Here is a 21328-nt window from a genome sequence, read left to right as displayed (position 1 = left end):
GACTCTGGTTAATGGATTTCCCTCCCTCCTCAGTGCTCCTCCACCTCCCCTGCAGCTGGGACCTACCAGGTGAATTTGTGCGATACCTCCACAACTCCTAAAGCTGCCTCAGGATCCCACTGCCAGATGCAACTGCTGTGCAGATCCTTTCATCTGCTATCCAGCTACACAGAGCAGGTGGTGTCATGTAATGGGGAGGGGCTGTGGTGGAGAGGATCAGTTATCAATTATCTTCTCTCTGAGAAGAAAGGCCACTCCTCCATCAGGCTCTCTGGGCAGAAAGGCCACCCTACCTGCAGTCCAGCTCTTCCATATCACACAATCAAGCATTGAAAGCATCTGTCTCTCATGCTCATCCTTTGTTTGCTGAGGCAGTAGGAATATAAGAGCATGGCAGCATTTTTCACCCAAGTATCCACAGTGCTGAACGAGAAGCATCTTGCAGTATATGATCTGATCTGCATCGAGTACAGCCTCGAAACAGGGGGCTGTAATTCACTGGTCAATTTAAAAACACAACTCTAAGTGCTGTTGTGATTGTATTGCATGCAATTTGCAAACAAAGAAAAATATCACAGAAGAGAGATTTGCTCCTTTACAGGCAGTTCCTAAAGACCTCTGCGACCAGAGACCCAGAACAATGGGTAGTGTTTAAGACTGGTGAAGGACTGCATAGGAGTTGAAATGAGATGGTGGAAAGTATGGAGGCAAGAAAGGATGCGGACCCAATTGTTAACATTTCTTCCACATGCAAAGAATACATGCAGTGCAGTAGAATTAGAAACGGTTGACCATACGGCCTCTAAAAGGCCTTAGTGTAAAAGAAGTTTGAGAGACATGGGTATCTCAGCTGCTGGTGCCTGCTCGGATGTTAACACTGTTGTCTTTTTCACTTAGCTCAACACTGTGGCAGCAGATCGAAGTTTCACAAGCAGAGACATCGAATCGGGCGCCATGCAGCTGAACACAGAAGTGTGCCCCATTGGGAAGTTATCTCGCCGGGGCTTCTACTTGGCTTTCCAGAACTCTGGGGCTTGTGTAGCGATGGTGTCTGTCCGAGTGTATTACAAGACTTGCCCGGAGGCAGTGCGGGGCCTGGCCCATTTTCCAGAGACGCTACCAGGTTCCGAGGGGCTGACAGAAGTGCCCGGGGTCTGTGTGGAGTATGCAGCTGAAGAAGTGGGCTCTCCCCCCAGGATGCACTGCAGCACTGACGGGGAGTGGCTGGTACCAATGGGTCGATGCCTTTGTGCTGTGGGGTTTGAAGAAATCGATGGGAGCTGCGTAGGTGAGTATGCAGACAGGCACTGGCTGTAGGCCATGGGAGAGGTTCCAGGAAGCTAAAGATCTGAGCATCTGCAAGCGTAAAGTGGGATCAGGGGAGTTAGTGTGGTCTACCTCTCTTGCCTGCCCTCCGAGCCTGCCAGGTGTATCTTATACCTTTCCTCCCCTCCTTAGCTTCTCTTTTCCAATTGTGATTTTTCTCCTCATGTGTCAGGTGTAAGACCTGCACACACCTCTCCACTCCCTCTTGGGCTTCATCCAGGAGCCTTCAGCTCTGGAGCTCGTTTCTGCGAGCTGTAACTGTGTGATTGACACTGACTCACTTAACAACTGGTTCCCAACCCTTAAATGGCAGCCTTGTTCTCTCAGGGCAGACGGGTCAGATGCATGGAACAGTGTATTTGTCCCGTGAGTAGAAAGCTGAGAGCCGGAGGGGGGCAAGTTTCTCCTCTGTGTCCCCTTCTGCTTGGACTGGGATGGATCTTCTGCGATGGAAAACCGTGTAAAGCACATTGCACAATACTGTCGGTACCTGGCTCATTTCTGAGGAAGAGCAATTATCAAGCATAGGAGTCACCAGGCTACTGGAGCCACAGAGCGAGCCAGGGTTGTTGGAGCAAGCAGTGCAGGGTTCTCCCTTTGCCACAGAGGGGACAAGATCCAGCTTCTTAGGGCAACTTTGTGTGTTTGTCAGGGGAGAGGATGTGTGTGACGTTTTGGGGGATATATATTGCTGCAGAGAGGGACATAAAAGACGGCACATCTCTGCTCTTGTTGTCAGAGCCATATGGCACAAGGCTAAAGCATACAGAAAAAGGAATCCATGCAGTGCTGTCAGGGTCAGTGGGGTGCCCTGTCTCTCTGCTTTGTTCTGCTTTAGCTCTGCTACAAGGATCTGGTGCCCCTATGAATCCCCACTGCTTGCTGCTCATTTTGCTTGGGGAGCTGGTGAAGGTTGAAGCACAAGATCCTTGCCCTTCTCCAGCAATCCCCTCTCCTTGCACAGCCCAGCCAGTTTTTCCACTTAGGTGCTACAGAGCTCTCCCCGCCCTCCTGAGAGCACTCCCCTGGGAAGGGGCAGGGAAGCTGTCATGTCTGGACAGGCCCTGACTGCTATCACAGCACAGGTTCATTCTACATCTGTGCTTTTATCCCACTCCACCCAAGTACAGCTGCAGCCAGAAGTGTGTTTTGTAGGATCAGTAGGGGCTGGGGAGGTCTCCCAGGAGAGGAAGGGAAGAGGGGAGAACCTCGCAGGGGTAGGGAGGGGTACTTCATGCCCAGAGCAGTGTCTTATTAGAGGATCAGAGGAGAAGGTGAATGTAGGTTGCCTGCTGGGGGATATCTTGGGTTCCTCTCCCTCTACAAAAAAGACCAGGTGTTGTGCTAAGGACTGGAACAAGTCCAGGTGAGGATAAAGACTAAGGACAGACCTTCTACTTTTGTCCTCGGAAGATGAAGGAATTCTTCAAACACAAAAAGGGGGACAGGATGGAGGAAGATGATCTTCAGGCTGTGTCTTCTGGTCCTTAGTTTTGCCTTAAGTAGGAACAGAAAAAAAGGAAAGCTTGCCTCGTAACAGTGAGGAGAACTTGAACTCTGTTACAGGACAGGAGGCAGCAGAAAACCGAGGTTGAGGGTCTGAACTAGTGCACTCAACCCCTTGGTGAATTCCTGGCTGTATAAAGCTCCGCTGGGTACATAATGGCTTAGCCATCCCATGATCCAGGAAGACTGTGCCTGCCCAGAGCATTACATCTCAGCCTCTCATAGTGTTGCAGACTTTGCTGCCGATAAACCCAGGGTGCTGTGATTAACTTTCTCAAGTATGTAATTTACTGTGAACACGATGGCTGGCTGTACCCCTGCCCTGTGTTCTGGTTCCTTGATGGGCTCTGCAGGGTGTCAGGCGAGCTGAGCTCCCTGTCAGCTCCGGTCTGGCATCTGCATGCTGCCCCGTGCATGCTGGCAGTCTCCCGATGAGCGCTGCAGGAATAAGGAATTAAGGGAGGGCCCCAGCCATTCTCTCTGCCCTCTGGTGCCTGGCGAGCAGCGCTGAGCAGGCTCTTTCCCAGGCCTGTTTTCCCATCCTGTCGCCTGGAGCGGGTGCCCAAGGGCCCGGGAAACCAGGTGCCGGGGGCCAGAGGGGCTGGGCGGGAGCCGAGACTGTGGGCTGTGCACCTCCCCCGCCGGCTGCGCTGCTGGTGGACCCCAGGGCAGGCGTTCCTCTGCTTCTGCCCAGGGGAGGGAGGCAGGCAGCGATGGGAGCCGGGCTCCCCGGCCTGCCGCCCGCCAGGCAGGCAGCGCCTCCTCGCCCCCTCATGCGGTAGGCACAGGCCGCGGCCCGCCGGCGTCTACCGCCCCCACCCCCGAGCCCGCCGTGTGCTCCGGGGGAGGCTTCGCACCGCGACGGGGCCGCGGGGCGCCTCACCGGTGCTGTGCAGCCACCTGCCGGTCGCTGCCGTGGGCCCAGGTTGCCGCGGCGAGGGAGCCGAGGCGCCGGGCGCCGCCACCGCAACACGTCGTGCGGTCAGGCGGCGGCCGGGGCTCGGGGGCGGCGGGGCGAGTCGGTCGGGGCCGGGGGCTCCGCCCTGAGGCGCCGGGGCCGCTCCCTCTCGGGTGCCGGGGGCTCTGCCTGGCTGCGGGGTTGTGGCTGCGCGCGCTGGTCGGGGCTGGCCTGGGCTTGTGTGGCCCGCCGGCCCGAGACGGGATGGCCTCATGCCTGCTGCCCGCGGGAGGTGCCCCCGCGCTGTGCCCCGTCCCTCCCAGCGGGCCCGGGCCCGGGCCCGGGGCTGGGGCCGTGCTGGCGTCTGGGTCGTGCAGGCAGCTGGGTGCCTCTGCTCCTGCTTGCACCTCCAGCCCCATTCAGTTTACAGGTCTAGACACAGCCTCGGGTGATGCGACCTGGTTTGGCCGGCTGGTGCCTGCCCAGTTACCTCCTGGGTTTGTCCCTTCACCCAGATGTCCCTCCCTGCACTCCCTCTCCCTACGAGGCGTGCTGTCTCCCTGCAGGGCAGCTCTCCTTGAAGGTCTCAGCACCACCGGTGGGTAATGCAGATCTGGAGTAGCGCTGGAGCTTAGGCCTGGAGGAACAGAGGCCTTATGGAGGCTCTCTTGGGATTGCAGCTAACTGTTCTGCAAAGGTCCCCAACCCCAAATTTCCCTAATTTACTTGCTGACTGTCTCAGCCTGATAATAAGAGGGTGTGTATGTTATCCCATATTTATGGCAGGTAGTATTGTCCAGGGAACATCAGAACCTCTGTGTTACACAAGTCTGTGGTCCTGTGCTTGGTTTGTTTTTCATGTTGCTGTCAAAGCTCTGTTGATGCAAACTGATCCAGTGTTAGGAATTTGGAAATCTTACGCTGGAGTAAAATGACAGGAGGCCACAAAGCCTTCGCTCCAGCATGTAGAAGTGCTCTCAGTCATGAGCAGCCTAGAGGTCAAAGTAACTTTTCTTCTTCTTGCCTATTTCTGAAGGAGATGATTTAGTCTTAAATATAAATTTTTGGCTGCTCTTTGGGCTGGTGACAGTCAATGCTGGAGCCTTTTAATGCTATCATTGACCACATAGTTGTATGACTGTAGCTCAGAATGACAGACTTACTCCTGAGTGGTTCTGTTATTTCCTGAAATTGGAAGGTGCTGGTTGCTCCTGCTTCTTGTGATTATTTCTCCTTTCTGTGCTCTTTAGGCTTCACTGCTGCAAATCCTTTTGGCCTGGGTACTGTCATAGTATCCCCAGATGGCTGTGTGATGGTATTACTATGCAACTGGTAGGCCAGTTGACATCATCCAGTGCTAATGGGACAGTCTGTCTGCCATCCCAGGGCAAGAAGGGGGACCAACAGGAATGAGATGAAGCCATTTCTCTGATGACTAGAGAGAGACCTCACTGTGTAGTGAGGATAATGACTCTTCCTGAGACTGATGGTGAGGAGTCGTTTGGCCTTTGTTAGGGGAAATTATTTTAGGTCCCGCAGGTGTTCCTCTGTGTCACATAGTAGGAATGGCAGGATTGTTTTTTGTCTTCTGGATAAAGGATCATTTCCTATGCTATGCTCCACTGCAGTGAGCCATTTGTGTTAGGGTCCTGAGCAGATGGCTTTGGGGTGTTCTCCATTGGGATCTTCTGAGGGATTGTACAGGACATTGTCGCTTTTATAGTACAATATGAAAAGGGGTATTCCCTCAATGCTCAAGTTAAATGCAAGGTGGTAGCTGTGGCAGAAAAATAGTGTATGCATTCCTCAACCATCTGATTAGTGATAGGTTGTTTGTTTCTTTGGTTTAAGAACACTTGGTAGATACATTTAGCACAGGCTGATAAACCATTAAATTCACAGGTTACCTCAACCTCCCTCACTCATTTTCTTCTTGCTACATACCTACAGAGGTGAAGCATTGACCTTGAGATAACTGGTAGACAGACCAGTGCTCCTGTAGATCAAGCTAATAGGAATGGAGCAAAAACAGTGTCTCAGATGTTATATTTAGAGAAAGATGTGGGTGCTTATTTTTGGAGGACTGGAGATAGAAAGCATGTGGCACCTATTCTCTTGCAGTCTCTGTTGGGTCCATAGCCAGTGCTGTTAGGTGAACTGATAGTTATCTAGATATTCCCCAGGGCCCTGCTAGGTGAAGCTCTGGCACAACACTTGAAATCAGGAAAGATGCTTCTGCTAAAAAGCCCAATGGCTATCCCATATGAAGTCAGCAAACTGAGGACTCTGAGGAGTATAAGGACTTGGAGCTTTTATGGTGTGGAAAGCTTGAAGGGCAAGGTGGGGACCACTCTGTGTTTATGTTGAAAGAAGTCTCTGAGGTTGACCAGCTTCAGGTTGACCAGCTTCTGTTTTCTTACAGCATCAATGAGGAATGAGATCCCCCTTCTTTAGTCTACAAGTCCTATCGTAACATTGATCCTACCTTGAGTTTACATTTCCTGTCTGCTCTGAGAAGCTAATTGGTCTACGTGACCTCCAGGGGTCCCTTCCAACCTAAATGCTTCTGTGAACTAAGAAAATGGAAGAAAAGCAAGCAGATAAAGAAGCGTTTAAGAAGTTGAACAAAACTGGCAAGTGGTTTCTTGTTGATCTTGGTTTATTGTTGAGCTTATGTTGACTTGTTTGTCTCTTCACAGCCTGCCAGCGAGGATTCTACCGTAACTCCCTGGATACTAAAAGTTGCCTGAAGTGCCCCCCCAACAGCTTATCCAATGAATCAGGGGCTACATCTTGTTCCTGCAATGCAGGCTTCTACCGAGCACCTTTGGAGGGCCAGAACGTTGCTTGCACCCGTGAGTCGCAGATAGAAAGAAAGAACAATATCTGTATAGACTGGGGGATGAACTTACTGAGACCAGACCTACAGAAAATAACTTAGGGATACTAGGGGGCAAAAAATTGGACATGAGCTGGCCATGTGCACTTGCAGCACAGAAAGACAGTTGTATCCTGGGCTGCATCAAAAGACATGTGACCAGCAGGTTGAGGGAGGTGATTCTGCCCCTCTACTCCGCTCTGGTGAGACCCCACCTGGAGTACTGCGTCCAGCTCTGGGGGCCCCAGTACAGGAGAGACATGGAGCTGTTGGAGCGAGTCCAGAGGAGGGCCATGAAGATCATCAAAGGGCTGGAGCACCTCTCCTAATGAAGAAAGGCTGAGAGAATTGGGGTTATTTAGCCTGAAGAAGAGAAAGCTTTGGGGACATCTTCTTGTGGCCTTTCAATACTTAAAGGGGGCATATAAGAAAGATGGAGAAATACTTTTTACTAGGGCCTATAGTGACAGGACATGGGGCAATGGTTTTAAACTGAAAGAGAGTAGATTTAGATGGGACATACAGAAGAAATTTTTTACGATGACGGTGGTAAGACACTGGAGCAGGTTGCACAGAGAAGTTGTGAATGTCCTGTGTTTGGAAGTGTTCAAGGTCAGGTTGGACGGGGCCTTGGGCAACCTGGCCTAGTGAAAGATGTCCCTGCCCATGGCAGGGAGTTGGAACTAGATGATTTTTAAAGGTCCCTTCCAACCCAAACCATTCTATGATTCTGTGAACAATGAGATGGGAGGAAGCAAAACATTGGGAAATGGGGATGAGACATCAGAGAGGGGGAGACTGGGGAGACAGAAGGCTCCATTTGAAATGCATCAGCAGATGGGAAACTGACACAGTACTTTGGGTATTAACAGTTGGATCTAATACTTCCTTTCATGCTTCTTCTAGGCCCCCCCTCAGCTCCCCGCAATGTCAGCTTCTCCCTTCTTGGCACACAGCTGAGTCTGTGGTGGCAGCCACCCAGCGACCATGGTGGGCGAAAGGACCTGACCTACACAGTCTTCTGTCAGCGCTGTCATTTCCTGTCATGTGAGCCTTGTGAGGCTGGTGTGGTGTTCTCCCCCAGTGCTTCTGGTCTCACTAAACCTGCTGTGGATGTGGACGGCCTAGAAGCTTACACCAACTACACATTTGCTGTGGAAGCCCATAATGGTGTCTCAGGAATGGGACCTGCTCCACAGAGAACTGCTCCAGCTGTCTGGGTCGCAGTTGGACATGCAGGTTAGCAGAAGCAGAGAGAAGTTCTTCCTGCTCATCAGGAAAAGGAAGAGGAATCTCTGTGAATGTTTTAAGCTTTCTCCATCTTCTCCTTCTGTCTGCCACATGTGTTGGTATGGTATGATAAAGACTCTAAGGTACCTCTGCCTCTGGCATGTAAAGTCCATCAGTCATATTCTTTGCAAGTGAAAGCAGCAGTATTTATTACCCACCAAGAACTATCAATCCACCAAGGACTTAACAGAGGTGAGGAGGATAAAGGCCTCCCTGTGATACACTAGTGTAGTCCAGCCTAACTATTGTTACCTGTGTGACAGGAAGAACAGGGACTGTGGCATAAAATATTTCCCATGACTCGGATATTGCAAAAAATCTGACCAAAAGCAACAGAAACCCTGCTGGAACTGAAAAATACAAGAGAAAAAAAAAAAAAGCTTTGAAAGCATGGAGAAATGAGAATGTTAAAAAAATGCAAGTTCTTGCCACATTTCTGCAGTTTAGCTTCAAGCTGGCTAGTTTGGCTGTCCTGTGAGTACTTTCCAGAGTGCTGTGAAATGTGATTATAGAAAAGTGACATCGCAGTGCTCAACAGCCCTTGGTGCTTTCCCCAAGTTATGATTTAGTGACAAAATAAGACTTTTCTTCCTGACGCTATGCGTGGGCAGCACAACTCTGAGCTACTTTTGGCTTGCCTCATCACTTCTGGTGATGATGAAGGACAAGGAGAGAACCAGGCTTGACTCTTCAGTCCTTGCAGACTGTTGAGAATTATCTTTTTATTCATGAACAGCATGCATTTGCAGTCAGCTGAGAGGTTTTGGGCGTTGAATTTCACTGTACCCTTATGAAATGGAGCTGCATTCATAAATCACATGGGATAATTGTATTACTTCTGCTGTAAGAGCATAAAATTCTAACATTTTTATTTCATAATGAAAACTTTCAGTGCATTGCTGGATTAAATGTAATTTCTTGGAACACTGATTTTGTTTTGGAGGCCAAGCAAAGTTATGCTTCCACTGTTGGGGTAGAAGCATACTATTCATGGAAAGCAATACATTATAGCCGGAGATCTCACTTCCCTTTCTTCACAGAAGAGAAAGATGAGGGAGTGGCAGTGGCAATGAGAATCAGTTCCAGTTGCATGGTATGACCAGAGAAGGAGAGAGCTTCTGGTGAAGAGAGGGACTAGTCTGCATTATGTTTGTATTTCTTCCTGATGTTCTTTTTTTCTCTCCCCTGCAGCTCCAGTGACAGTATCCCAGTTTATCCTGACACAAAGAGATGACAGTAGTCTTTCTGTTTCTTGGCTTGCCCCACGGCAGCGTAGCCGGACCTCAGTGGAGTATGAGGTCATGTTCTTTGAGAAGGTGAGGCTGCCTTACTTGTTCTTCCCCCTTTCGCCCAAAGGGGTGGAAGCGTCCTCTTTGTTCAACGTGTATTTGTTACTTGACCCTGTTTGACATCTGCAGGGAGAGGAGGCACGGTACACAGTGAAGCACCTTCTTGAGCCAAATGTCACTCTGACGGACCTGCAGCCAGACACAGCCTACCTGCTTCGTGTGAGGTCCATAACACCCCTCGGGCCTGGGCCCTACTCCCCAGAGCAGGAATTCCGCACCCTTCCACCAGGTAAAGGACAACCACTGGTATCCCATTCAGCAGAAACTCACTTCTCCATCACATTGTATATTCATGTGGTATGTGGATCTCTTTTTGTGTTCTGCTAGCTGTAAGGCACAGACACCGCCCTCCTGAGTTCCTTGTCAACAAGGCCAAGCCTGTTGCTTTGTAAAAATGTAGAACAAGGAGACATTTATCCTGCTTCTTTGCTGTCATATAAAATTGACTTGTACTTTACCATTCAGAACTGATCAGTCTCAGGTTTGTGTGTTGTACTGGCAAATTACTTAACCAGCTTTTCATCTAGTTCTGAAAGATTTTAATTCTAGCCAATGTTTCTAAGAAGTTGAACATTAGCAAAATGATTACCATATGCCTCCTTTTGTGTGAAAGTTACTAGTGAGAAGGAGAGCTCAAAGGAGCTCACTGCTATTCTATCCAGCTCTATCATTTTTTTAAATGCCAAGACAAAGATATTTTGAATATGAAAGGGATTAAAAAGAAGTGCCAGCAAGGTTTCATTTGGTGAGAGTTCTTCTTTGATAATACTAGAAAAATTGTTTAGCTGTAATGGTCTAGGGATATTAATGGAACAAGATTTGCAGGGAGAAGCAATTTTTTTAGTCTGAATTTGAGAATTTAGGTCCCTTAATTTCCCACAGAAGTGCTATGTACCTAAAAGCTTGTCCATTTTATGAATAATATATTTTATTTCGCCTTCCAAATCTTGCCTTTTTGATTTTAACAAAAAAGAACATTAGCTCTGCCTCTTGATTTCTGCTTAACTAATCCGGTGATTTTTAATAATTTTACTAGGATGAGTCAGCATCAAATTGAGCAAGAATAACAAGTGTTAATTAGGCTTAACGGATGCTGACCATTGGACTGGATATTAGGAAACACTTCCAGACACAGTTGTCTGTGTCACACAAGCTGTTCCTTGCTTTAAAATCTGCTCATTTATTGAAACAATTTCTCTAGGAATTTTCTTTCTTCTGGATGTTTTCCTAAATCTCTTTAGGGAAAATATTAAAAAAATTAGATTCTCATTAGATATGGATATGAACACTTTTCATCAATGTATTTTTAAGGTTTTTAAATAGTTTTTTAACTTAGGGGAAATAAGGGTTAAAAACACATACTTCACCAACAGAGGTCATTTAGCATTTCTTCTGATGAATTCTAATATACTGTATGGAAATGGATGCCTTTAGCTTGAGAATCTAACTGGAAGAAGGCAACCTGTGTTATGTGATCGCGATCTGAATGCTATCCAATCACAAAATGAAACCACCTGACACTTAGTTTTGAGAAAGCAGGAATATGATGTTAGACTGCAAGTTCATAAGTTAGCACTTGCTTGTTTCAAAAGTCCTAAGCAGACAGTGGCTTCTGTGAAGGTAATTAGCCAAAGAACCAGTCCCAGATATTGGTGGAAGGGGAGGGGGAAATTAATTTCATAAATAACAAGAGAGTCAAGTTAGACTGCTGGGGAAAAATCAGATCTTTGCTGTGCCATAGTCTAAATCAATTACTGAGCAGGAAGAAGGGTCTGATCTGGAAGAGTAGTTGGAGAGGAGTGGGAGGGAAGGAACAGCTGTTTTTTGGTTTTGAAAGTGTCATGGAATTTATGTGGGCAATCAGGCATAGAGATAAATTACTCAACTGGAAGACCAAGACTGTAGATAAGAGTCAACCAGATACCCACCAGGAGGTGCTCCATGCACGTGAATAACCATAGAATAGGACTCAAATCTGGTGGCTCTGCTGCTTGGAAGACAAATGGCTGTAGCTTACCTAATATCATTGGCTGGTGAAGCTGGTTGCTACATTCCAGACAAATAGTTCTTGGTCTTTTAAATTATATGACCTTTCTCTTTGTTTCTGCAGACACAGGAGCTCTGTCTGGTGGAGTCATAGTCTCTATTATCTTCGGAATTCTACTATTTTTTGGGCTGCTTCTGGGACTTCTTATCTTACGGCGAAAGTGAGTGTTGATTTTTGGTATTGAAAAAGGTATAGATGTAGGAATAGCTGAGCTATGGGAGCTTGAGAAAGGGAGGGAGGCCCTGATTTTGCACAGGGTATTGGATAGGTAGAGGTTAGTTACAGAAGAAAGAGTAAGACCAGTGTGCTGTAGCAAGATGGAATGAGTCTCAGTAAGTAATTTTGATTAGCAGGATTGGAGGGGTTGATATGTCTGTAAGATAATACTTGATGCTGAGGACAGAAGAAAATGTGGTGATTTCTCAGTTTTGTTATAATCCAGCACTATCAGACTGTTATCATGACAGATGAATTAAAGTATTGTTATGGTACAATCATTTCTATAGCTGCTGACTGATTAAGTGGGCAATACATGTATCCAATCATTTCAAACCATTTTCCATATACCATTACTTTCGTGGTCCTCTACCCAGATACAAAATTCTACTTCCTTTCTAAATGTCTATAAGGCTGCTATTGTTTGGTTTTAAGAAGATCAGGTATTGTACTGAAAGTGTACAGAAAATATAAAATAAATAGAAATTCATCTCTAATTCAGCAAGCAGAGGGATGAACAAAATTGCCTGCCTGGAAACAAAGCTCTATTTCCAAATGTAAACGAAGCATCACATTTTCTTGCTAGCTGTACTCTAATAAGTAGGTGAAGTGTCTGGTTCCACTTTGCTCTGTGCTACCCTGAATTCTGTCCTTGATCAACTAGGGCAGATGTCCTGGAAGTCTTACTTTTCTCTTTGCTATCTGCTGACCATTTTATTTTCATGACTGCTTCTTATGTTCCAGGCAGGCTCGTCGGAGACAGGCACGGCCAGATTACAATACTTCAGGCTTTGATCGAGGTGAGCTTCAAAGGGGTAGTAGAATCAGGGAGAAGCCTAGAATGGGTTGGAAGGAATGAAAAGAAACAGTAGTTTCAGACCAGACATTGGCATGGAATTTCTGATGCTGATTTTTTTCATGATGATTTTTCCTCTTCCCATAACAGCTCTAGTTTTGAATGTATGTTTGGTAGATTTGTTTACTGCCATTGTCAGAATTCCATGGATTCACCTCTGCTTCTGTAGCTTTGCCCTACAAAGCTTGTCCAAAGAGTTGACAAATTAATTTGCTCTTTTGTCTTCACTTTACCATAGAGAAGGTCTGGTTGAAGCCCTATGTAGACCTGCAACCATATGATGACCCCAGCAGAGGGGTGCTGGAATTCACTAAGGAACTGGACATCTCTTGTGTCACTATGGAGAATGTGATTGGAGAGGGTGAGTTACTTGTCACTCTCCCCATCTTTCCATTGCCCCACACTGTTATTTTGCTGCCTATTCCTGAGTTCATCTGTGACCTTTTGCCTCTGGCTGTTCTCAGGGGAGTTTGGGGAGGTCTATCGTGGGTCCCTACGGCTCCCAGGGAAAGAACGTATTGTGGTTGCCATCAAGACCCTGAAGTCGACATATTCAGACTCACAATGGTGGAACTTTCTGCGTGAGGCAACAATTATGGGGCAATTCAATCACCCGAACATTGTGCGTCTGGAAGGAGTTGTCACCAAAAGTAAGAGTGTCTCAGAGAGAGTCCTGGGATGAGAGCAGAAACGGGCATGTTTTCTTTCTTAGAGAGGATGATGCCAGAGAGGCTGCACTGGGAGAAGACAGGCATTGCCCTGTTAGCTTATGGCAGAGAATGAGGAAGGGAGGAGAGGTATGGATTTCCAACAGAGTCATGAGGCAGTGTTATGAGAGGTCTTCTTGGGTTGGTGAGTGAATGAGAAGTTGGGCTAGTGTAAGGGGTGCTGTAAGCTTATAGGCGTGACACAAGGAGGGAGGTCTAAGGAGAAGGGTCAGCCAGCCATGCAAGTGGAGTGGGAGTGTTGGCTGGGTTTGGGTATGGTTCTCTGTGTTGGGGCAATGTGGAGAGCATTGAAAGGCAAGAGTAGGAGAATTGCAAAAAGGCTGACACCTTCTTGTCTTCCTCAAGGGAGGCCAATGATGATCATCACTGAGTATATGGAGAATGGAGCGCTGGATACCTTCCTCCGGGTGAGAGACTCTGTAATAGGCTTGTGTACTGCTGAAACTTGCACTTGACCTGGATTTAGGACCCTAAAAGAAGACTAGAAATAAGATCCAGACATCCACTTACTTTCTGCTCACTAACATTTTCAGTCTCAGCGGTTGAAGCTTGCTGCCATCCAGTTTGCTCAGTGTCCAGAGTGCTGTCTTTGGTAGTTGAAGTGCAGGTGCCTAATGATGACTCTGGAGACCACCACCAATACCTTAGAGAGAACCTGTTGGGTCCTTTGGGCTGCAGCATTGCCTTTTTGCTTGTTCTCCAATGCCCACTTTTGTAAGTTGGTAAGACCAGTAACTAGAAACTAAGCAGATTGATGCCACTTGACCAGGATTTTCTCTCACTTCTTCCATGCAGGAGAATGAGGAAAAATTTAGCCCTGTGCAGCTTGTGAGCATGCTGCAGGGAATAGCCTCTGGCATGACCTACCTTTCAGAACACAACTATGTGCACCGGGATCTGGCCGCTCGCAACATCCTGGTAACGCGCAGTCTTCAGTGCAAGGTGTCTGACTTTGGTCTCTCCCGAATATTGGAGAATGATGCAGAGGGAACCTATGAAACCAAGGTAATGCAAAAACAATCTCTCAGTCTTGTAAATGAACTGTAGTCTCAGGGGAATTGGGATTTTGCCACATAAGAATGGCAGAATTTCTTCACAATAGGAAACACCAGTTTGGAGGATTTGCATGGGAAATCTCTGAGGAAAACCCACAGTAAAACTGCAAGTCACAGTGTGGATGGTTCAGAAGGTGGTACTTTTCTGTCTGGAGGCCATGTTGATTTTGTTTGCTAAGAGATTCAGAAGGATTGTGGTTTTGAAATGAGAAGCAAAATAAGAGGTCTGATCTTTTGGACTCAATTAACTAAATCTAGCTTTGAAGATAGCCCTGCTGTGATCAGGGGTTTGGACTACGGGCATCTATAGGTCCCTTTCAATGAAAGTTTCAGTGATTCTAATGTCTGGTGTCATTCCAAGTAGGGCTGTGACTGCTGTCAGGCTCTTAACTCCTGCAGCAGTAGTTTTCTCTAGCACTCAACTGAACAGAGGGCTTGCTTAAACTCATTCTCTTTCCAAGAATGTTTCTGTCCTTTTGAGAAATTTCCCCAGGGGTGATTACACGTCACTTCAAGTGAAGCAGGCCCAGTCTTTGAACCACTTTGTAAACTCCTTGCATGAAAGCACTGGAGAAATACAACTCAATGATACTTGCTGGATACACTGTGTCTCTGCTCTTTCACAGGGTGGTAAGATTCCTATCCGATGGACAGCCCCAGAGGCCATTGCTCATCGGATTTTCACCTCAGCCAGCGATGTCTGGAGCTTTGGAATTGTCATGTGGGAGGTGCTGTCATTTGGTGACAAGCCATATGGCAACATGACCAATCAAGAGGTAACAGACACTGAGCTCAGGTGCTGATTTAAAAAGGCATAAACAAGGCATGTAGGCCAAACATTTGTAGATCTCCCTCAGCCTGCAGTCTTGACATTCTTTTGAACACATAACTACTATGTCTCCCTTCCTGCTAAAAATCAATGCAGCCGAATCAAGGGCAATAAGTGTCTGGGCCTCTGAACCATGTTCAGGTGTCAACAGCAATGAGTCAAATTAAAGAGTGGTTGAACCAGCCATGGCCTTTGGGTCTGGAGATGTTCTCTGTTGGTTTCTTTCTCTCCTTCATCTGGCTCTGGAGCATTATGCCTGGTCTCATTCTAGGTTCAGCACATCTGTGAGGTTAGCACATGCTGTTGAAATTATTCCCCAGAGTCTGGTTGCCCTTTTCTCACCAGGCCTGTGCCAGGATCATTTGGTCCTCACTTCTCATGAACACATGCCCTGAATGGCAAATGGGAGCTGAGCTAGTAAAGGATTAAAAGTACATGCATATGCCATTTCACTTTTTGCCATCCCTTAGGTGTCCTGATCCTTTGCTGTGCTGCCCAAACCCTACTTCATACACATGTAATCTGCTTCACCCTCTCCCTGGCTGCACACTGTGCAAAATAGTGAACCTCCTACTCCCAGCCCCACAGAGGTCTCTGGCTCCTCTTTCACACTCTCTGCTCTTGGCCAGATTTCTCTCTGTCCTCTATGCAGGTGATGAAAAGCTTAGAGGATGGGTACCGACTCCCCCCACCTGTGGACTGCCCATCTATCCTCTACGAGCTCATGAAGAGCTGTTGGTCACATGATCGGATGAGGAGGCCTCATTTTCAGGAAATCCGCGCACAGCTGCAACATTTCATCTCAAGTCCCCAGCTCCTCCGGCCTGTTGCAGACTTTGATCCCAGGTAAGCAGGCTGTCACTGGAGGAGGAGAGGTTAAATGGGAAGGAGATGTTCACCTCCTGGTCTCCAGCAGGAGGAGAGGTAGTGCTAGCAGTGGAAACTGGCAAGAGGCTCTGTGCACAGAAGATAGTAGCCATCTCTGTCTCATGGTGGCAGAGGGCATAGCTGTTGGCCTGGGCAGTCTGACCTCACTGTGCAGAGATCAGATAAGTTGGCCTAGTCCTGGCAGATAAGCTACTGTCTCATAGCACTGGCTGTTTAAGGTAGTTGCCTGGCTAATGAGGGTTTTATCTGTCTTTAGGGTAACACTCCGGCTCCCCAGCTGCAGTGGATCTGATGGGATCCCCTATCGATCTATCCCTGAGTGGCTGGAATCCATTCGCATGAAGCGCTACATCTCCAACTTTCGCACTGCCGGCCTGGACACAATGGAGTCTATTCTGGAGCTCACTGCTGAGTAAGGGCAGGCTAAACTCCCACATGGCACCCTAGGCTATGCTACAAATAGCTGTGTCTGAACAGGCACTCATATTTACTTGGTAGGCTTCTCTCCATCCCTCTCTATATAATTAAATGGAAATGGACTGGCTTCTTGCCCTAAAAGGGAAGAATCTGCCCAGAAGAATGGGGATCAGTCCAAACTGTCAGACTAATTCCCTAACTGTCCATGCTTGAGGCTCTTCCGGGGCCCGAGCTGCTCTGAACTCACATCAGACACAAACAGCAAGGGGAAACAATAGATGGTAAACAATTCTCTATCCTGACCATCTCCCCAGCCTTGTAGGACTTTATAGGATAATTTTCTTGCCTTGAACTCCATATGGGCTAGTGATATCCCCCCCACATCAGCCAGGCATTGTTCTATCATAGAGCAAAGTCCTTCTGAGCTCTTTAGAAGGACTTGGGTCGGATGTTTTCCCAACACAGCCATGTTCATTTCTAGGGTCGGGGATGTATAGCCACCTCCAACCAGGACAGTTCCGTAAAACAAATGAGCAGGCACAGTGCAGGGACAGACCTGCTATAGGGTTGAGACATGTCCCACATCACAAGCTGATGCGGACACAATCCTGATTTAATGGGAGCACAGACCTAGTCGTGAGGTGGGAGAAGGCAGTGGACTGGGTTGGCAGAGGTAGCCAGGGAGGGGCAGGAACAGCAAGACGTTTCTTCCCTCTAGAGAAAAGGTAGGCATAGTAGGAGGCACTGAGGGAAAGGAAGATTTCTGAACTGATGCTTGGTAACTGTGTCTGCCCTTACCCACATCCCAGTCGCCAAGGAACAAGAACAGCAATTCATTTTTTTTCCTTTCTCTTCCCATTTCCTTCAGGGACTTGAAACAGATGGGAGTATCACTTCCAGGCCACCAGAAGAGGATCCTGTGTAGCATCCAAGGCTTTAAGGAGTGATCAGTCATTGCTCTCTTAAGCTTGCTAAATGCCCATTCTTACCAGATATCACTTGGAATCATTCCTATGGCAATTGCTTCCAAATGAGTGACTGGGACAAGCAAAGCAAAACAACCAGAACTGAAAAGGATCATGAGGCAACACCACCTGCTCTCCTTTCTGTTCCCCCTTGCTTTAGCTCTACAGAAGCCATCAGTATGTTTCAGAGCACTGGTCTTAGAAAATGTTCTCGGTCCTGTCTTCTGTAGTCTGTTCTGTGCAGCAGTAAGTAATCCCTGTAGTCCACATACTGGAGTTTCAGACCCTCACTATATCACATGGAAACCTAAGGATACATACAAAGTGGGTTGGGGTCAGTGGATAACGTTTTAAGATTGGAGATGAGATGAGGGTTCAGATAGACTAGGACATTCAAGGAACACACACAAGGACACAAGACATGTAGAGATCGGGCCCATTCACTCCGTGGCATACATCCCTTCTCACTTCAGGAGCCGTCTGTCTTCCTTATTTTACAACAGGAACAAACTATTCAGTCTTTCACAAGGCTGCTGGTAAGGAATATATTTTTAAATTCAGCTATTCTTGCCTTAAACACCAACTCATGGTGTACTTTCTTTGGAGGAGAAGTCAGGAGTAGCAGCACACCCTGCTGTAACTTGTGTGATCACGTAACCTCAGCATGTTGCTGTTTTGCACGTGCACACATCAGTGGGGAGATTTACTGCTTAATGCCTTTACTTGTGCCATGGACAAAACCCCCAAACCTTTAATTACCCGCTTTTCTCTGCCCCTTTTTTAAAAGAGAGGATAGTCTTGTTTGGCTGGATAGGGTATTTGTAACAGAAAAATGTGTAGGTGGTCTGTCTTATTCCTTCTCTGTGGAGGAAATATTATTTATCAGAACTCAAGACAGTTATAGACTGTAAATAATATTTTGTAAATAAATCTGTGGCAGAGCAGGCTGTGTTGGAGTTCTTTGCCTTATTTCAAATATGATCGGGACCTTTACTTTAGCATATATATTATGAGTTCCAGCAGGGTCCTTACATCCATGTTTAGTTGTTTCAGCCACTGGTCTTTGTCCATTTAACTGCAGATTTAATGTGAAAATGCAGTTGCATTAGGATTAAAGGATACATATGCAGCTGGCTACCAGACTTTTTTCTCTAATACAGTTGTATCCATCCATTAGCCAAGTCCATCTTTTTACAGGTCCTGTGTTTATTCCTAAACCATGAGAAGTATTAGAAGCTGCTGCTGTAGTTTGATGAAATACATGTGAGTAGTACTTCCTTCTCCTGCAGTATAGACTGCCCGGGGGGGGGGAACCCAAAACCAAACCAGACCAAAACAAAAACCTCACTGATGTTCCTAAGACTACCTGAGAAGAGTAGTCACCTAAAGATTTATTTTTCACTGCTTGAGCTAATTCCAGGTTGGTGAAGAAGGTGAGTGCTAGCTATTCAGCAATCAGTTACTTGCTGTAGATAGCTATCATTGTTTCCATAATTGCATAATGCCCCAAATTCTTAAGGCTGTAAATTAACACTCCTGCTCCTGGAAATGGTCTTGCTTAACCATAAATGACAGAAGGGCTAAGAAGCAGGGATCTAAAGACCTGCAACTTAAAGCAAGAATGCTGGTTTTTATTCAACATGAGAAGCAGCAGAGTGTACACAGGGAACCATAGTGCACACAGGGAACCATAGTATACACATGCCTTAGCCACTCAAATCACTGCAACTGTAGTAAGAGATTCAGCTGAAAAGATCAGCTTTTACAGTGAGTTTTGTTAATATATCAGTAAGTTCAGTCTCAGTAGTAGGTGTCTTTAACATGAAGCATAGGTAAATAAATGAAGTTGCTACATGGCAGATATCCAGGCTAGAAGATAAGCCCTGATGAGGCTGACAGAAGATTATGAACTTGTGTCATGCATATGTAAACTGTAGCCTATCCTTGCAGATGACAGAAAATGGAGAGTGGTTGATACATCAGATAGTTGTGCTGTCATTCAGAGGGACCTTAATAGATGGGAGAAACGGGAAGACAGGAGACTCATAAAGGTGAACAAAGGGAAACACAGAGCCCTGCAGCCCACGTACCAGTACATGCTGGGTGCTGACTGGCTGGGAAGCAGCTTGGCAGGAAAGGACTTGCAGGTCATAGCGAACAGCAAGTTGCACTTGAGCCACTAATGTGCCCTTGTAGCAAAGACCAATGCTATCCAGGCTGATTAGCAAATGCATCACCAGTAGCTGGAGGGAGGCAATTCTTCTCTATTCAGCATGGGTCAGACATCCAGAGTGTTGTGTCCAACTTGGGGCTCCCCAGTACAAAGAAGGACAGGGACTTACTGGAGCAAGTCCAGTGAAAGGCCACTATGAGTCTGAAGTGATTAGATCGTCTGACATATGAGGAGAGGCTGAGAGAGCTGGGACTGTTCAGCCTCAGGATGAAAAGGTCTGGGTGGCTTTTATCATTGTGTATAAATACCTGATGGAAGGGAGCCACAGAGGCAAGCAGACTCCCCTCAGTGGTATCCAGTGGAAGGGGAAGCAGTGGAAACACATCAAAAACCAGTAAATTCCATCTGAAGGTAAGAAAAAACTTACTGTGAGAGTTGTTAAATACTGGAACAGGTTACTCAAGGAGGTTGTGGAGTTCTTGTCCTTGGAGGTATTAGAAAACTGATGAGGTACATTCCCGAGCAACCTGCTGTGGTTGACCCCGCTCTGAGCAGAGACGTCCCTTCCAACTTCAACTGTTAGGAGCTGCTGACTCAGCTGGCCTGACAGAGAAGCAGCTGCTCAGTTCCATGTACTCAGGAACAGCCAGTAGCAAGCCTGAGCATGTATTCCCAACAGGCAGTCGTGCACGCAAAATATACATTTATATAATATGTGCATGTATAGATATACACACAAACTGTACATGACTGGCCTGAGGCAGAAAACGTAGCAGTCATGCAAGCAGAGCACAAGCAGCCTGATCCTATTCCATTCTCTGGCTGATCAGGATGAACCTGTTAGCAGGAAATACAGACATACATACTATGGATCCCTCTAGCATCTAAGACCAGCTAACACAGACACACGCACAGACACTCCAGTGATTAGCCTTAGACATTGGCTCTACTCAGCACCTGGCCTCAGGATGCCCTGATCTCCCAGTCACTCACACACAGATGCAGTTCTCTGGTAGCTGGTCCAAGCTTACCAGTAGCTGACTTCCAGACCAGAGAGTAGCTGGCTTGGACTTCCTGGGAGCTCTAGCAGCTGACTCTCAGACTGGTCTTTCCAGCATCTAGCCAGACTCGCAGCCATGCCAACTCATGGCTCTCAAGTCTCTTGCCCTGTTCTTTCACCAGCTCTGAGTTGATTATTGCTAGTGATTATGCTTAATAATGGGACATGCACACCCCCACAATATGCATGCACTCAGGTTATTTCCAGTTGCTGGCACTCAGACCTCCTTGTGCACTGAAGAGAGTCCCGTCATACAGGAAAAAAACCAAAACCCAAGACCCCCCCCCCCCAAAAAACAACAAAAAAAAGTTTAGTAAGATGACAGGACAGACTGCACTGACGCCACACAGGGCACGGCCAAACAAGTGAACTGTGTATGTGCAGCCAGCCCCTTCTGTGCCGTTTTCCCCCCAGTCTTCCCGTGCTGCTTCCTCTCCTTGATCACTCCCTTTTCCTGCCTCTGATCCTGCCCCTACACATCCCATAACAAGCACTGTACAGCCTGCAGATGCTCTTCCACTGTGCCCCATGCCCCTCGGACTAACTTCCCCTTAATCTGCGAGGTGATCCACAGAACCCTTCCCATTGACTCCATTGGACTGGCTTCATACTCAGACACCGGGCTATAGTCCTCTGATGGCTCTGGGAGGAGTTTGGTTGGGGTGCTTCTCTCCCATCATTGTTTCTCTCCTCTGTGCTCCTTGGTGTTTGTGGGCATAAGCTTTTAATCACATAATCTAGAAACAACCACTCATAACAACGCCTACAAAACAGTAAGAACTCCGGTAAGAAAGCAAATGTACAATTTGTTCATTCTTTACTCATCCTATAGGAAACCTCATAGCAT

General features: G+C 47.1%; 1 protein-coding gene and 1 long non-coding RNA gene across 2 annotated transcripts in view; one reads left to right on the top strand and one right to left on the bottom strand.

Moving 5' to 3' along the window:
* EPHA1 (EPH receptor A1) overlaps positions 1-18557 on the top strand; it is a 35002-nt gene extending 16445 nt beyond the window's left edge. Inside the window, exons 4-18 of the mRNA XM_075763026.1 lie at positions 898-1288; positions 6430-6585; positions 7515-7847; positions 9090-9214; positions 9317-9476; positions 11358-11454; positions 12255-12310; positions 12605-12727; positions 12831-13016; positions 13440-13501; positions 13890-14099; positions 14776-14925; positions 15631-15824; positions 16123-16278; positions 17152-18557. Coding sequence (XP_075619141.1) covers positions 898-1288; positions 6430-6585; positions 7515-7847; positions 9090-9214; positions 9317-9476; positions 11358-11454; positions 12255-12310; positions 12605-12727; positions 12831-13016; positions 13440-13501; positions 13890-14099; positions 14776-14925; positions 15631-15824; positions 16123-16278; positions 17152-17230 — 2478 coding nt within the window. The 3' untranslated portion in view covers positions 17231-18557. The remainder of the gene's footprint in view (positions 1-897; positions 1289-6429; positions 6586-7514; positions 7848-9089; positions 9215-9316; positions 9477-11357; positions 11455-12254; positions 12311-12604; positions 12728-12830; positions 13017-13439; positions 13502-13889; positions 14100-14775; positions 14926-15630; positions 15825-16122; positions 16279-17151) is intronic.
* On the bottom strand, positions 1225-20111 carry LOC142603343 (uncharacterized). The gene is made up of 5 exons (XR_012837259.1): positions 19730-20111; positions 13962-14086; positions 13605-13829; positions 2718-2823; positions 1225-1356 (listed from the first exon to the last, which is right to left on the bottom strand). It is a non-coding gene; the product is annotated as an uncharacterized LOC142603343 (long non-coding RNA).
* Positions 20112-21328: the final 1217 nt, after the last annotated feature.

This window comes from Balearica regulorum, chromosome 1 (assembly GCF_011004875.1).
Source record: "Balearica regulorum gibbericeps isolate bBalReg1 chromosome 1, bBalReg1.pri, whole genome shotgun sequence".
In the NCBI taxonomy this organism is placed as follows: domain Eukaryota; kingdom Metazoa; phylum Chordata; class Aves; order Gruiformes; family Gruidae; genus Balearica; species Balearica regulorum.
Note: the sequence above shows the minus strand (reverse complement) of the source record. Positions and strands in the feature narration are given on the sequence as shown.